The sequence below is a fragment of the Chrysochloris asiatica genome, unplaced genomic scaffold (assembly GCF_000296735.1).
Source record: "Chrysochloris asiatica unplaced genomic scaffold, ChrAsi1.0 scaffold00295, whole genome shotgun sequence".
NCBI classification, from domain to species: domain Eukaryota; kingdom Metazoa; phylum Chordata; class Mammalia; order Afrosoricida; family Chrysochloridae; genus Chrysochloris; species Chrysochloris asiatica.
The window spans coordinates 2,707,152-2,721,662 of record NW_006408813.1 but is presented as its reverse complement, the minus strand read 5'-3'; the positions used below and the strand labels follow the sequence as shown (position 1 = coordinate 2,721,662).

Below are 14,511 nucleotides of genomic sequence, written 5' to 3'. Positions count from 1 at the left end.
AGAAGGTATTTGAAATAAACAAATCATTTGTCTTGCAGAAATCTATCATTCGTTCTCCAGCATCATTTCTATCACCAAGTCCAAAATTTCCAACTACTGGTCCCTCCTCTTTGCTCCCTACATTTGCATTCCAGTCACCAGTAATGAGCAATACATCTTGATTGCATGTTTGATCGATTTCAGACTGAAGAACTCATAGCTACTTTATATAGGGTTTCCAAGGAGCAGCTGGTGGGTTTGAACTGGTGATCTTACAATTAACAGTCTAGTGCTTATCCTGCAGTGCCACACCAGGACTCCAAAAAGAGTGAGAAATTTAGTTTCTTTCCCCACACAACCACCATTTTGTAGGTAAGTGAAATAAAGCTAGAGAGTAGATTAAATAAGTCCAACACTTGTCTGTCAGTTTGTCGCCCTATGGTGGCTTGTGTATTGCTGTGATGCTCCAAGCTCTATTACCGGTATTTTGAATGCTGGAATGGTCACTCATAGTGGACAGGGTTTAGCTGAACTTCCAGACTAAGATAGACTAGAAAAAAGAGAGGGGAACTACTTCCAAATGTTTAGCCACTGAAAACCTTATAAATAGCAGTGAAATGCTGTCAGATAACACCAGAATATTGACTATTGAAACATGATGAATAGAAACAGAATATTGTCAGATATCGTGCCAGAAAATGAACCCCTCAGGTTGGAAAGCATTCAAAGTACAACAGGAGAAGAGTTGCCTCCTAAAAGTACAGTTGACAGTGATGGTGCAAATGGAGTAAGCGCTTCAGACCTTCATTTGCTGATAGGACACAACTCAGAATGAGGAGAAACAGCTTAAGTATCTATTAATAGTTGGAACATGGAATGTACAGAATGTGAATCTAGGAATATTGGAAGTTGTCAAAAATGAAATGGAATGAATAGGCATTAGTGAGCTGAAATGGACTGCTATTAGCCATTTCGAATCTGACAACTGCATGGGTTACTATGCTGGGAATGACAAATTGAAGAGGAATGGCATCACATTCATCATCAAAAAGAATATTTCAAAATCTATCTTGAAGTATAAAGCTGTTAGAGATAGTATAATATCCATAAGCCTACAAGGAAGACCAGATAATATCACTATTATACAAATGTATGCACTAACCACTAAAGTCAGTGATGATGAAATTGAAGACTTCTGCCAACTTATTCAGTCTGAAATTGATTAAACATGCCATCAAGACGTATTGATAATTATTGGCAATTGGAACGCAAAGGTTGGAAACAAAGAGTAGTTGGAAAACATGGCCTTGGTGATAGAAATGATGCTGGATATTGCATGATAGAATTTTGCAAGACCAATGCTTGTTTATTGCAAAGACCTTTTAAACACGAAAGCTGATTAGACACATGGACTTCACCAGATGGAATACACAGAAATCAAATTGACTACATCTGTGGAAAGAGACAGTGGAAAAGCTCCATTTCACCAGCCAAAACAAGGCCAGGGGCTTTCAACCATTTAAAGAGATAGCATGTGATTAAGAGTCAATAGTACTGAAGGAAGAAGTCCAAGGTGTGAACTGAAAGCATTGGCAAAGAACATGATTCAGGAAAATGACGAAATACAAATTGAAATCTTTCAGCAAACTAATGTAGTACTGGAGGCACTCACTTATCTATGCCAAGAAATTTAGGAGACAGTTATCTGGCCAACTGATTGGAAGAGATCCGTATTTGTGCCCATCTCAAAGAGAGGTGATCCAGTGGAATGTGGAATTCATGGGATAATATCATGTGCAAGTGAAATTTTTATGAATATAATTCAAAAATAGATTTGAACTGCCAGATTTAGTTCAAGCCAGATTAAGATGAGGACAAGGAATGAGGGATATCACTGCTCACATCAGATGGATCTTGGTTTAAAGCAAAGAATACCAGAAGATGTTTACCTGTGCTGCATTGATAGCTCAAAGGCTTTCAACTGTATGGATCATGAAAAGCTATGCATAACCCTGCAGAGACTGAGTATTCCAGAACACTTAATTGTGCTCCTGAGAAACATGTTCTAAGGCATAGAGGCAGTAGTTTGAACAGAACAAGGGGACACTGAATGGTTTAAAATCAAGAAAGGTGTATGCCAGGGTTGTATTCTTTCACCATATTTATTCAAACTGTTGTTGTTGTTGTTAGGTGCCATCAAGTCAGCACCGACTCATAGTGACTTTATGCACAGCAGAACGAAACAATGTCCGATCCTAGGCCAACCTTGCCACTCCATCTCGTTGGGGGTCTTCCTCTTTTTCTCTGACCCTCCATCTTACCAAACATGATATCTTTCTCCAGCGACTATTCTCTCCTGACAATAAGTCCAAAGTATGAGAGACAAAGTTTGGTCATCTTGGCCTCTAAGGAGCACTCTGGCTGCACTTCTCCCAAAACAGATCTGTTGGTTCTTTTGGCAGCCCATGGCACTTTTAGTATTCTCCTCCAACTCCATAACTCAAAGGCATCAATTCTTCTACAGTCTTCCTTATTCACTGTCCAGCTTTCACATGCATATGAGGTTATTGAAAATACCATGGCTTGGATCAGGCGCACCTTAGTCCTCAAGCTTACATCTTTGCTCTTCAACACTTTTAAAAGTTCTTGTGCAGCAGATTTGCCTAATGCAATATGTCGTCTGATCTCTTGACTGCTGCTTCCGTGAGTATTGATAGTTGATCCAAGAAGAATGAAGTCCTTGACAACTTCAATCTTTTCTCCATTGATAAGAATGTTATTTATTGGTCCAGTGGTGAGTATTTGTTTTCTTGACATTGAGATGTAATCCATACCAAAGGCTGTGCTCTTTGATCTTCATCAGTAAATGTTTTCAAACTGTATGCTGAGCAAATAAACTGAGGCTCTGGATTATATGAAGAAGAATGTGGCATCAGGATTGGAGGAAGACTCATTAACAATCTGTGCTTGCTTGTCGAAAGCAAAGAAGACCTAGATACTTATTAACGAAGATCAAAGACCACAACCTTCAGTACAGAGCTTATTTTACAGTGCCATTCTATATGCTTGCCATAAAGAAATGCTACTTGGAAGGGAGTACTGAACCATCTGACTGACATTGAGGTCAGGTACAGGCAGTGGGTAGTTTCCAGTGGTGTCCCAGGTGACATTCACAATTCCTTGGTTCTCAGTGGCTGCAGGGCTTAGGTGAGGGCATAGTAGGAATCTGGGTGCTGTTCCTTCAGAAATATGAGGGCCTGACATCTTCTACAAGATGTAGGGTCTCCCAGGGACATCATCTAAACTCACCTGTAGGTTGTCTTGACAAGGTTCCAGAGAATTTGCCTTCTCTCTCTCCTGTCTTGCACCTGACCCATTTCTGGTCTCTTGGCGTGTGCTCCAAAAGAAGCAGTTTCCCAGCTGACTTTCCTCCCAAAGTCTTGACCTGTGGCACCTTACACCATTAATTAGCAAACTCTACATCTCCACAGGCACACTCTAGTTGGCTTCCTTTAAACCAACATTCATTAAACATCTCTTCCTTGTCATTCATTGTGACCTGTGTCCAAGTTTTTAGCATAATGGTTATGAGTCAGACTGCTAACCTCACGGACGAAACTACCAGCAATTCTGCAGGAGAAAGATGAGGCTTTCTCCTCCTGGAGAAAGATGAGGTGTTCTGCTCCCATAAAGATTTATAGCCTTGGAAACCCTGCGCAGGGTCACTATGAGTCGGTACTGACTCCACTATACTTAACAACAACAAAAACAAGTTGTGCAACGTCAGGGTCTAGCAATTTATCAGAGAAGCACTGGTAGCATGTTAAGTACCGTGGAGTTGGTTCCGACTCATAGAGACCCTGTACAGGGTTTCCGAGGCTGTAAATCATATGGGAGCAGAAAGCCTCATCTTTGTCCCACGGAACAGCTGGTAGTTTCAAACTGCTGACCTTAAGGTTCGCAGCCCAATTCGTAACCACTACGTCACTTTGAGCCAGAATCGACTCTGTGGCACACAACTACCACCACCACCACCAGTGACTTATCAAAGTAGAGAAAAGTTCCATTGTGTATAGTTGAGACCTTGTGTGAATACATAAGAAGGGCTAAATGACCTTTCCAAATGTATTCTTATCTTGTGACTTTATTTTCTACATCCCTGTCCCTAATGCTGTATGTACTACTTCAGAATTCTAGATTGATTATTAATGTGTAAGAAATTCGCAATTTAGGACCTGAACTTCTCTTCTTTATGTTTCATCAACAGACTAAAAATTTTGCGGAAGCGTTAACTACATATGTTGTGAGTGCCAGCATTTCAGATATGTCCATTCAAAACTTGGCTGACCCAGTGGTTATCACTCTGAAGCACATTGAAGGAAACCGGGTAACATATCCATTTTCATCTCAGAGTAAAAAGGCCTCAGAAACCTTCCAGGATTCTCCTGTCAAAAATAAATGGCTAGTTAGCAGATGTGATCCTAAGGCTTAATGAAGACTGTCCTATTCCAGGTAGCAGAGGTTTATTGTAACTGGGGCTTTCTGGAAATATGCCTTGTCCTAAAGGGATAACTAATGGTGGGCATTCCAATACTGTGACAGATTGGCAGGGGAGAGGCTTGGGGTAGGTCGAGATTTTGGTTGTCCCATAGCACTAAATGATATTTAATCCCATTTGTTTTTGAGTGAGGCAAACAATTTCATTAGAAATAATTGAACATTTGTAGCCTTTGATTTTCCATGAAGAGCATTAAAATGTGCAATAGTTATTATCAAAGGACTAAAACCATAGTCATCTGGCATACATTACTAAATGATCAAATTTAGCCTTCGTATCAGAATGAACTATTTTTTTATTCCTTTATGTTAATATGTGTCCAGTGTGAAGTGTTGATACCGTCCTTCATTCCTAATCTAAAAGACCGTATGGTATAGCCTCGTTTTCATTGGTCTTGATTCTAGAAGAGAATGAAGAGAGAGAGAGAATTAAGAAAAATGAGAAGAAAGATAGAAAGGGAACTAAATACATGTATCAAGTGAAACATGCTTGATGTTTTGGCTGAGGCCACAGCTCTCCAATCATCCCAGCTAGCCAGTGGTTTCCTGCCTTCAGTTCCTTGGAGATTGTAGGATATGGTGAGGCCCTGGGGGAATGCTCAGTAGGTCTGAGATGGAGGCATGTCCATTGCAACAGACGGGGTCTGTCAATGCCAATTAGAACATATTTTAAAGGACACATACCAGTTTATCCGGCAGTGTTATGATGCTTTCCCGTGTGTTAACCCAGAGTTAGATGAAGTTAGTCTTAAAATCAACTCATAAATAGTCCGTATGTGTGTTGTTTATTGTTTGAAAGAACGTTGAGAAGAAACACTTGTATATGTTTATCACTGTGTGGTAAGGAAAGGCGTTTACCTCTGATTTGTCTTTTCCCAGCATCATGGTCAATTTTACTGTGCGTTTTGGGACTTTGGCAAGAACAGTAAGTATTTTTCTTAGTAAGATTTGTCTTTGGTTCTCAATGAGACTTTGCCCCTGACCATTTTCCTATTTAGCTTTTGGATGGGAGAGAGTTATACTGAATCAAACCCTTGGATTGGCCAATATATATGATGTGCATTTTACATCTAATTAGGGAATGGAGATTTTAATAATGTCCTTTTTGATAAGAGACTTATTTGGGAGACTATAAAAATCACGTAACTCAGAGATTAGAAAAATTGGAAGGAAAAATGTTAGCAGGTCTAGTATAGAGTAGTCTCAAGTTTGGAGAGAGTTGAGAAATGGACACCTGGCTCTCTATCTGGGCTTCTCCACAAGAATTTGCAACATCTGCTACCTTTTTCTTCACCTCTTCAACATTGTGTGACTTTGGGACAGATCATTTACCCTCTCTGGGCTCTAGTCTATCTCTTCATTGAAGGAATGAGACTTCCTGGTTGAGAGAATGAAATTTCCTGGTTGAGGGAAGGAGACTTCCTGACTGAATAATGTCTGAGTCTTTTGGGGACAATAAGAGGAGGGGGTGGGAGATGATGATTGCCGTAAGAGGAGGGATTGGAGATGGTTATGGATTCCTCTTAGGCTTGCCACCTCCTCTGGTTCTCCAGGGCTATTACCAAATCACAGAGAATTCCCACAGAGATTTCCCCTTGAATACCAGGTTATGTGAGGAGTTCTTTGCCTGTGGAAACTCTGCCTAGGAACTTTTCCTTTTCAGTATTTTTCGAACCCTGGGAGAAAGAGGCAATTCTCTTTCTGTCCTATACCTATTGATGTTATTAAGTGCTATCGAATTAGTTCCCACTTACAGCGAACCCGTATAGGATTTCCAAGGCTGTAGATCTTTGTGGGAGCAAAAAGCCTCATCTTTGTCCCATGGAGTGGCTGGTGGGCTCCAACCACTGACCTTGTGGTTTGCAATTTAGTGCTTATCCTGCAGAGCCACCATACTTTCCATGTCCTACTCCCTTGTTGTTAAATGCCATCAAGTTGGTTCTGACCCATAGAGACCCTGAACAGGGTTTCCGAGGCTGGAAGTCTTTATGGGAGCAGAAAGCCTATCTTTCTCCTGCGGAGCAGCTGGTAGTTTCAAACTGCTGACCTTGCGGTTCGCAGCCCAATTCGTAACCACTATGCTACCAGAGCTCCTTCCTACTCCCTTAGGTGAAGGGATACTACTGCTTTCCTACAACAGAAATAGTACTGTCCTTCTCTGCTCTCTCCAAATCTCCCAGGATATGAGTCCCGCAAAGAGAGGAGGTTAGCTTCTCCATAGCCTCCAAAAGTTGATCTGTGTGGTCATTAATGCCATCTTCCTTAGTCACCCTTTCCTCTCTACATTCCCACTCCATGAATCCAGGACTTTTGGAATCTATGGATTTATCCTGGATGGACATTTTTTTTTAAATCACATTTAGCTGCCTGCCCTACGATAAGTCCTCTGGTTTGGTGCCAGCCTGAAGGCTCTACTTTGGATCTTGCACCTGTGTTCTGCAGGTGATGAAGGTTTGAGAGCTTGTTTCTAGAACCCTGACTGTGCTCAGGAGTGAGAAACAAGGCAGATGTCAAGTAGACCAAAGGTTCTAGTTGGCCCTAAGCATCCCCAACTGGAATCTGGCTTGGTCACAAAACACTTGAAGCCATGTAACTTCAAGACTGATCTGGGTGTTTCAAAGATCAACTCCAGTCTCATAGAGTAGGCTCAAGTGTCAGCTTCGTGTCCTTCAAAGAGTTCTAGTTCTGCCTGTTTCTCATTTGTTGGCTACTTAAAAAGCAGTCCTTACTCTGTCTCCCCAGCATGGTGATGGGACTGTTGTTCATGATTAGTCTCGTCTGAATTGTAGAAGTACGGTACAAGAACAGGGAAAGGACAGCCAAAGAAATGGTACCATTTACAAAGTCCCAGAAAAGTCAATGTAGCCTTTTAGACTTCATTTTATTTCAGTACTCAAGTATACCTTTATCTTGCTGTCTTAACAGACAACACTAATTATGACATACATTTGAATGAAGCTACACATTGATGAAAAGTTAAACATTTCTGAGAAAACAAAATTATTTTGAAATTTCCTTCTGTCTCTTGCAGATGGGCTAGGTGGATGGAATACATCAGGCTGTAAAGTAAATGAAACAAATGTAAATTATACAATCTGTCAGTGTGACCACCTTACCCATTTTGGAGTCTTAATGGTGAGTTGTCTCTTAATCACTCATCAATAGAAGTTTGACAACTTTTATTGGACTGTTATTGCTGTTGTTAGGTGACCTTGTGTGTATCCCAACTCATAGTAGCCCCAAGTGGCAGAATAAAACTATCCCATATGGGGTCGTAGGCTAAAATAGCTTTAGAATCAGATCACCAGGTCTTTCTCTTGTGGAGCTGCTGGTGGGTTTGAGTTGCTGACATTTTGATCAACAGCTGAGGACTTAACCTTTGTGCCACCAGGGTTCTTTCTATTAAACTGTTGTTGTTAAGTGACGTTGAGTCGTTTCGGACTCATAGCAACCCTGTATAGGGTTTCCGAGGAGTGGCTGGTGAGCTTGAGCCTCCAGCCTTGCAGTCCAGCGCATTAACCTGCAGCGCCACACCAGGACCCCAGACTAGTGACGTGCATGTGAACTAAGCTATGGAAAAGTGGCATGCAAATAGAAATGACCCTTCCTTTTAAATCTAAAGTTAAGCAGATTCAGACAAATACTATTTTCTCAAGGTAAAAGTAATACCTATGTGTCAGAATTCAAACATTACAGAAAAGGTCCCCAGTAATTACCCTCCAAGAGAGCACCACTGTTAACAGTCTAGTTACGTTTAATGGTAAATAAAAATGTATTGGTACTCGGTTACAATATATACAGTATTTATAATATATACATGCACACATTTATTTTTTTTTTAAGTGTTGATACATGGCTCTGTGATCAGTGCATGACTACAGACAAGTTCTCTCAGTACAGACACAATGGCTTCCACAGGTGTCTGCTGGACCAGGTGCATTCAAGGTAGTGATGTCCGCTCAGCTTATAGCAACTGTTTTTTTTGTTTTGTTTTGTTTTTTCAAAGGAGTAATCTTGATAATTTTTTTTTCAAAGGACACAGGGCAATCATGGTGACTTATTAGGAAGATGTTTAAAGAAAACTGCATTGTTGAGAAAAGGCCGAAGAAAGTTTTGCTGAGGATTTTTTCCATCACCACCTACACATTCTTCTAGGGTGGCAAGGGATGTCTATGAGAATTTCATCAGGATACCTTGCCCCATTCACTCTACAGCTCTGATCTTGCTCCTTCAGACATCTTTTTGTTACCAAATCTCAAATAACATTAGAAAGGAACATGATTTGAACCCCTCGAGGATACCAAAATGGTAGTTTTAATGTGGTGTAAATTGAAGAACACAGAATTCTTCAGGGAAGGGTTGTTGTTGTTAAGTGCCATCAAGTCAGTTCTGACTCATATCGACTTTAAGCACAACAAAATGAAACACTGCTCAGTCCTGTGCCATCCTCACAATTGTTGAGTTTGAGATCGTTACTGCTGCCACTGTGCCAGTCTATCACGTTGGGGTCTTCCTCTTTTTCCCTGACCCTTCACTCTACCTAGCATGATGCTCTTTGACTGGTCCCGCTTGATAAATATGTTCGAAGTATGAGAGACACTGTACTTCTTCCAACACAGACCTGCTTCTTTTTCTAGCAACACAATGGTACTTTTAAATATTCTCCTCCAACACAGAAACTCAAATGCATCAATTCGTTTATTGTCTTCCTTATTCACTGTTCAGCTTTCACATGAATATGAAGCTACTGAAAATGCCATGACTTGGGTCATGCTCACCTTAGTCCTCAAATTGACATCTTTACTGTTGAACACTTTAAAGAGACCTTGTGCAGCAGGCTTGCCTAATGCAATATGTTGTTTGATTTATTGGCTGCTGCTTCCATGAATGCTGATAGTGAATCCAAGCAAAATGAAGTCTTTGACAACTTCAATCTTTTTTCCATTTATCTTGATGTTATCTATTGGTCCAGTTATGGGGATTTCTGTTTTCTTTACATTGAGGTGCAACCCAGAATGAACGCTGTGGCTTTCGATCTTCATCAGTAAGTATTTTAAGTCCCTTTGCTTTCAGCAAGCAAGGTTAATGAGTCTTCCTCCAATGTTGATGCCATGTTCTTCTTTATATAATCAAGCTTCTCAGATCATTTGCTCAGCATACAGCTTGTATGAGTTTAGTGAAAGAATACAACCCTGGTGCATATCTTTCCTAATTTTAAACCATTCAGTGTATCCTTGTTCTCTTCGAACAACTGCCTCTTGGTCTATGTACAGGATCCTCATGAGCACAATTAAGTGTTCCAGAATACTCATTCTCTGCAATATTGTCTATAACTTGTCATGATCCACAAATGATGTCAGCAATGATATCCCTTATCCCATGTCCTCATCTGGATCCAGTTTGAGTTTCTGACAGTTTTCTGTCAACGTACTGTCGCAGCCGTTTTTTAATTTAGAAAATTTTTACTTGCAAGTGACATTAATGATATTGTCTAATGATTTCCACATTCCATTGAGTCACCTCTCTTTGGAATGTACACAAACAATGGCTCTCTGCCAGTCAGTTGTCTTCCAGATTTCTTGGCATATATGAGTGAGTTCTGCATCAGTTTGTTGAAAGATTTCAATTTGTATTCCCTCAATTCCTAGAGCCTTGTTCTTTGCCAATGCCTTCAATGCACCTTGGATTTCTCCTTTCAATACTATTGATTTGGTCTTGATCAAATGCTACTTCTTAAAATGGTTGAACATTGTCCATTTCATTTTAGTACAGTGACTCTGTGTATTCCTTCCATCTTCTTTTGATGCTTTCTGTATTGTTTAATAATTTGCCCATAGAATCCTTCAGTATTGCAAGCCTAAGCTTGAATTATTTCTTCAGTTCTCTCAGCTTGAGAAATGCTGAGCATGCTTTTCCCCTTTGGTTTTCTAACTCCAGGTCTTTGCATTTCGATATAATATTTGACTTTTCCCCTTGAATCTGACCTTTGAAATTTTCTGTTCAGCACTTTTGTTCCTACTCATTTCTTCCATTTGCTTAAGCGTCTCTAAGCTGGAGAGCAAGTTTCAGAGTCTCTTCTGACATCTGTTTTGGTCTTTTCCCTCGTTTTTGTCTTCTTCAATGGCCTTTTGCTTTTTTCATGTATGATCTTGATGTTATCCCACAACTCTTCTGTTCTTCCGTCATGTGTGTCTAATGCATCAAATCAGTTCTTGAAAAGATCTCAATTCAGTGAACTATGTTCAAGTTCAGATTTTGGCTCTCACAGAAGTGTTTTAATGTTTTTCAGCTTCAGCCTGAATTTGCATATGAACAATTGATTGTTCCACTGTCTAGTTTTGGTAGATAATATGGAGATTTCCATGGTCTAGTTTTGGTGGATAATATGGAGATTTTCCACCGTCTCGTTCCACAGATGCAGTCAATTTGACTTTCATCTGGTGAGGCCCACATGTACAGTTACCTTAATGTTGTTTTTAAAAAAGTATTTACAATAAACAAGTCATTGGTCTTTCAAAATTCTATAATGCAATCTCCATCATCGGTTCTATCTCCAAGGCCATATTTTCCAATTACTGATCTTTCCTCTTTGTTTCCAATATTTGCATTTCAATTACCAGTAATTATCAATTCATCTTAATTGCATGTTTGATCAATTTCAAATGAAGAAGTTGGGAGAATTCTTCAATTTCATCATCACTGGGTTTAGTGGTTGGTGTGTACATTTGAATAATATTGCTATAAACTGGTCTTTCTTGTAGGTATATGAATGTTATCCTATCACAGACAGCATTATACTTCAAGGAAAATCTTGAAATATTCTTGATGTGATGCCATTCCCCTTGAATTTGTCATTCCCGGCATAATAGACCTTAAGATTGTCAGATTCAAAGTGGCCAATACCAGTCCATTTTAGCTCATTAATGCCTAAGATTCTATTTCATTTTTGACAACTTGAAAATTGACAACTTGGATATTTACAGCTGTTTCTCTCTTCATTTTGAGTTGTGCCCCATCAGCAAATGAAAGTTCCAGAGTCTTTACTCCATTTGCATCATCACAATAAACTCTACTTCCCCAGTCATATTTTAAGTGCCTTCCAACCTGAGGACCTCATCTTCCAGTATTGTATCTGACAGTTTCAGTCAGTATTCAGTATTCTGGTGCTATCTGACTGTATTCCACTGCTATTCATAAGGTTTTCAGCAGCTAAACATTCAGAAGTATTCCAACTTTTCTTCTTAGTCTGTCTTTGTCTGCAAGCTCAGAACCCTGTCCACCATAGGTGATGCTGTTGGTATTTAAAATACAGTGTCATAGCTTTCAGCATCACAATAACATGCAAGTCACCACAGTACGACAAACTGAGGAGTGGTAGACTTTATACTATATACCAATACAAACATTTGTCTGACTTGAGATACAAACCTATACCTAACTGTCAAACAAATTCAACTTAACGACAGACTTAGGACTATAAGGTAACAGTAACAACACCATCAAGATACACATTCCTTAGAACAAGCTAGCATGCAAGATCAAAAGAGCAGCATTTTCCAAGAGAATAAGTTCAGAAAGCAGAAAGGGATCGAAAAGAAGAGCAAATGGAAACAAGAAACACAGAGAGGAAGTGGAATAAGTTTTGTTTCATTGCAATCAATGTCATGAAACAAAATGTATGAATTGTTAAGTGGACAACTAATTTTTAAAATTAATTTTCTTTCATTTTTTCTTAACTTTTTATTGTGAATTAGGTGAAGGTTTACAGAACAGATCAGTTTTCCACTAAAAAATTCAGACACATTTTGTTTCATCTCATTGATTGCAATCTATACAATGAAACATCACTTATTCCAGTCCTACTGTGTGTTTCCTATTTCTGTTCCTCCTTCGTTCTCCACCCTTCTGATCTTTATCATTGGGTAAATGCTGCCCATTTGATCTTAAATCATTGACTATTCAAAGGTGTATGTACCTTACTGGTACTGTTGTTCCCCTTGTAGATCTGCCTGTTGTTTGGCTAAGCATTGAGAATGAACAAAAAATTTGCTTGGCAAACTTTCACCCAAATATTAATAAAAAGGTGTTTGTTTGTTTTTAAATAAAAATAAAACATTTAACATTAAGGGAAGGAGCTCTGGTTGCGTAGTGGTTACGAATCGGCCTGTGAACCACAAGGTCAGCAGTTCGAAACTACCAGCTGTTCTGCGGGAGAAAGATGAGGTTTTCTGCTCCCGTAAAGATTACAGCCTCGAAAACCCTGTACAGGGTCGCTATGAGTTGGAACCGACTCCACAGCACATAACAACAACAACAATAAGGGAGAAAAAAAGAGATAGATTTAAGAATAGAAGTCATTCTTAATCCAGGGACTGTCTGAATTAATTTGGCTATATTTTAAGTGTGATGGATGCTGGTGGTTGTGAAACAATGAGTTAGTTCCAACTCATAGCAACCTTATCTTCATAGGTTTCCAAGATGTACATCTTTATGGGAGCAGAAAGCCTCATCTTTCTCCCACGAGTGACTGGTAGATTTGAACTACTGATTTTGCGCTTAGCAGCCCAGTTCATAATCCACTATGCTACCAGGGCTTTTATATTTTAAGTGTGGAAGATGTTAATAACAATAAAACTAAGGACTAAATGTTCTGCCAGTGTTTTGATGGTCCTCCATGCACTCTACACAGTAAATAGGGTTATTCAACAAACAATATATAGTCTTATATGCCCATACTCATATTCTGGTTTTACAACAATCGTAGCAGAGATGCATAGGTTCTGGGAATCTACTGTTAATCAGCATTGGATGTGTTTTGCCATAAACTTGGTCTACTGAATGTATAAAATGTTATCTATCTATTGCTTTCTTCAGGATTTATCCAGGTCTCCAGTGGATACAGTAAATGAAAGGATATTAGTGCTTATAACATATACTGGATGTGGAATCTCCTCCATTTTTCTGGGAATTGCAATAGTGACATACATAGTTTTTCAGTAAGTAGTTATAATCTTGCTTTGAGTGAGTTTAGTTTTGTTTGATGGATGCTGTTGTCATTGCTAGCTCGTTAATTTCATGAACAAATATACTAGGAAGAGGTCGATTCATTAAAGATTGCAAAGTAGCTAGGTTAAAAAACAAAACAAATCAAGGCTTCTCTGAAAACAAAAAAGGATTCTAATTGGACTTTTAAAAAAAAATCAAGAGGTCTAAGATAACAAAAGTTTTCTCTAACAAGATATGGAAACACTAACTATAAAAAATGTTGAGCTTTATTAAAATTAATAACGTCTTTCATCAAAAGATATCTTTAAATAGTGAAAAAGTAAACCACAGACTGGGAGAAGAAATTCACAGTACATATATCTGACAAAGGACTTGTAAACAATCTATATCTACATCTATCTGCCTATCTGCTTACCTATCTCTATCTATCTATCTTCTCTCTATATATTTGTTGTTGTTGTGTGCTGGCAAGTTGGTTCCAACTCATAGCAACCCTGTATAGGATTTCTAAGAGTGGCTGTTGGGTTTGAACTGCTGACCTTATGGTTAGTGCGATTTGAAGTCCAATGCTTATCTTACAGTGCCACAACAGGGTTTATATATATTGATATTATAGGCATTTTTAATCTTAGCCATTCTTGTGAGTGGATAGGAATATTTTCATTTATAAGAGTTTATAATATATGTGAATATGTTGTTGTTAAGTGCTATCAAGTCAATTCCAACCCACTGTGACCCTGTATAGGGTTTTCAAAGAGCACTGGTGAGCTTGAACCACTAACCTTGCAGTTCAAGCCGGCTTTGTAGTCCAGTGCATTAATCCACAGCACCACACCAGGATTCCATATATGTATGTGTGTACATATACATATATGTTGTTGTAAAATACCGTGGAATTGGTTCCAACTCATAGTGACCCTGCACAGGATTCCTGTGGCTGTAAATCTTTATGGGAGCAGAATGCCTCAT

At 39.1% G+C, this 14,511-nt stretch overlaps 1 protein-coding gene across 1 annotated transcript in view; it reads left to right on the top strand.

The window, feature by feature from the left end:
• Positions 1–14,511, top strand: part of GPR112 (G protein-coupled receptor 112) — a 178,145-nt gene that overhangs the window by 145,853 nt on the left and 17,781 nt on the right. Inside the window, exons 13-16 of the mRNA XM_006874718.1 lie at positions 4,247–4,366; positions 5,416–5,461; positions 7,568–7,671; positions 13,411–13,532. Of these exons, the coding sequence (XP_006874780.1) occupies positions 4,247–4,366; positions 5,416–5,461; positions 7,568–7,671; positions 13,411–13,532 (392 nt within the window). The remainder of the gene's footprint in view (positions 1–4,246; positions 4,367–5,415; positions 5,462–7,567; positions 7,672–13,410; positions 13,533–14,511) is intronic.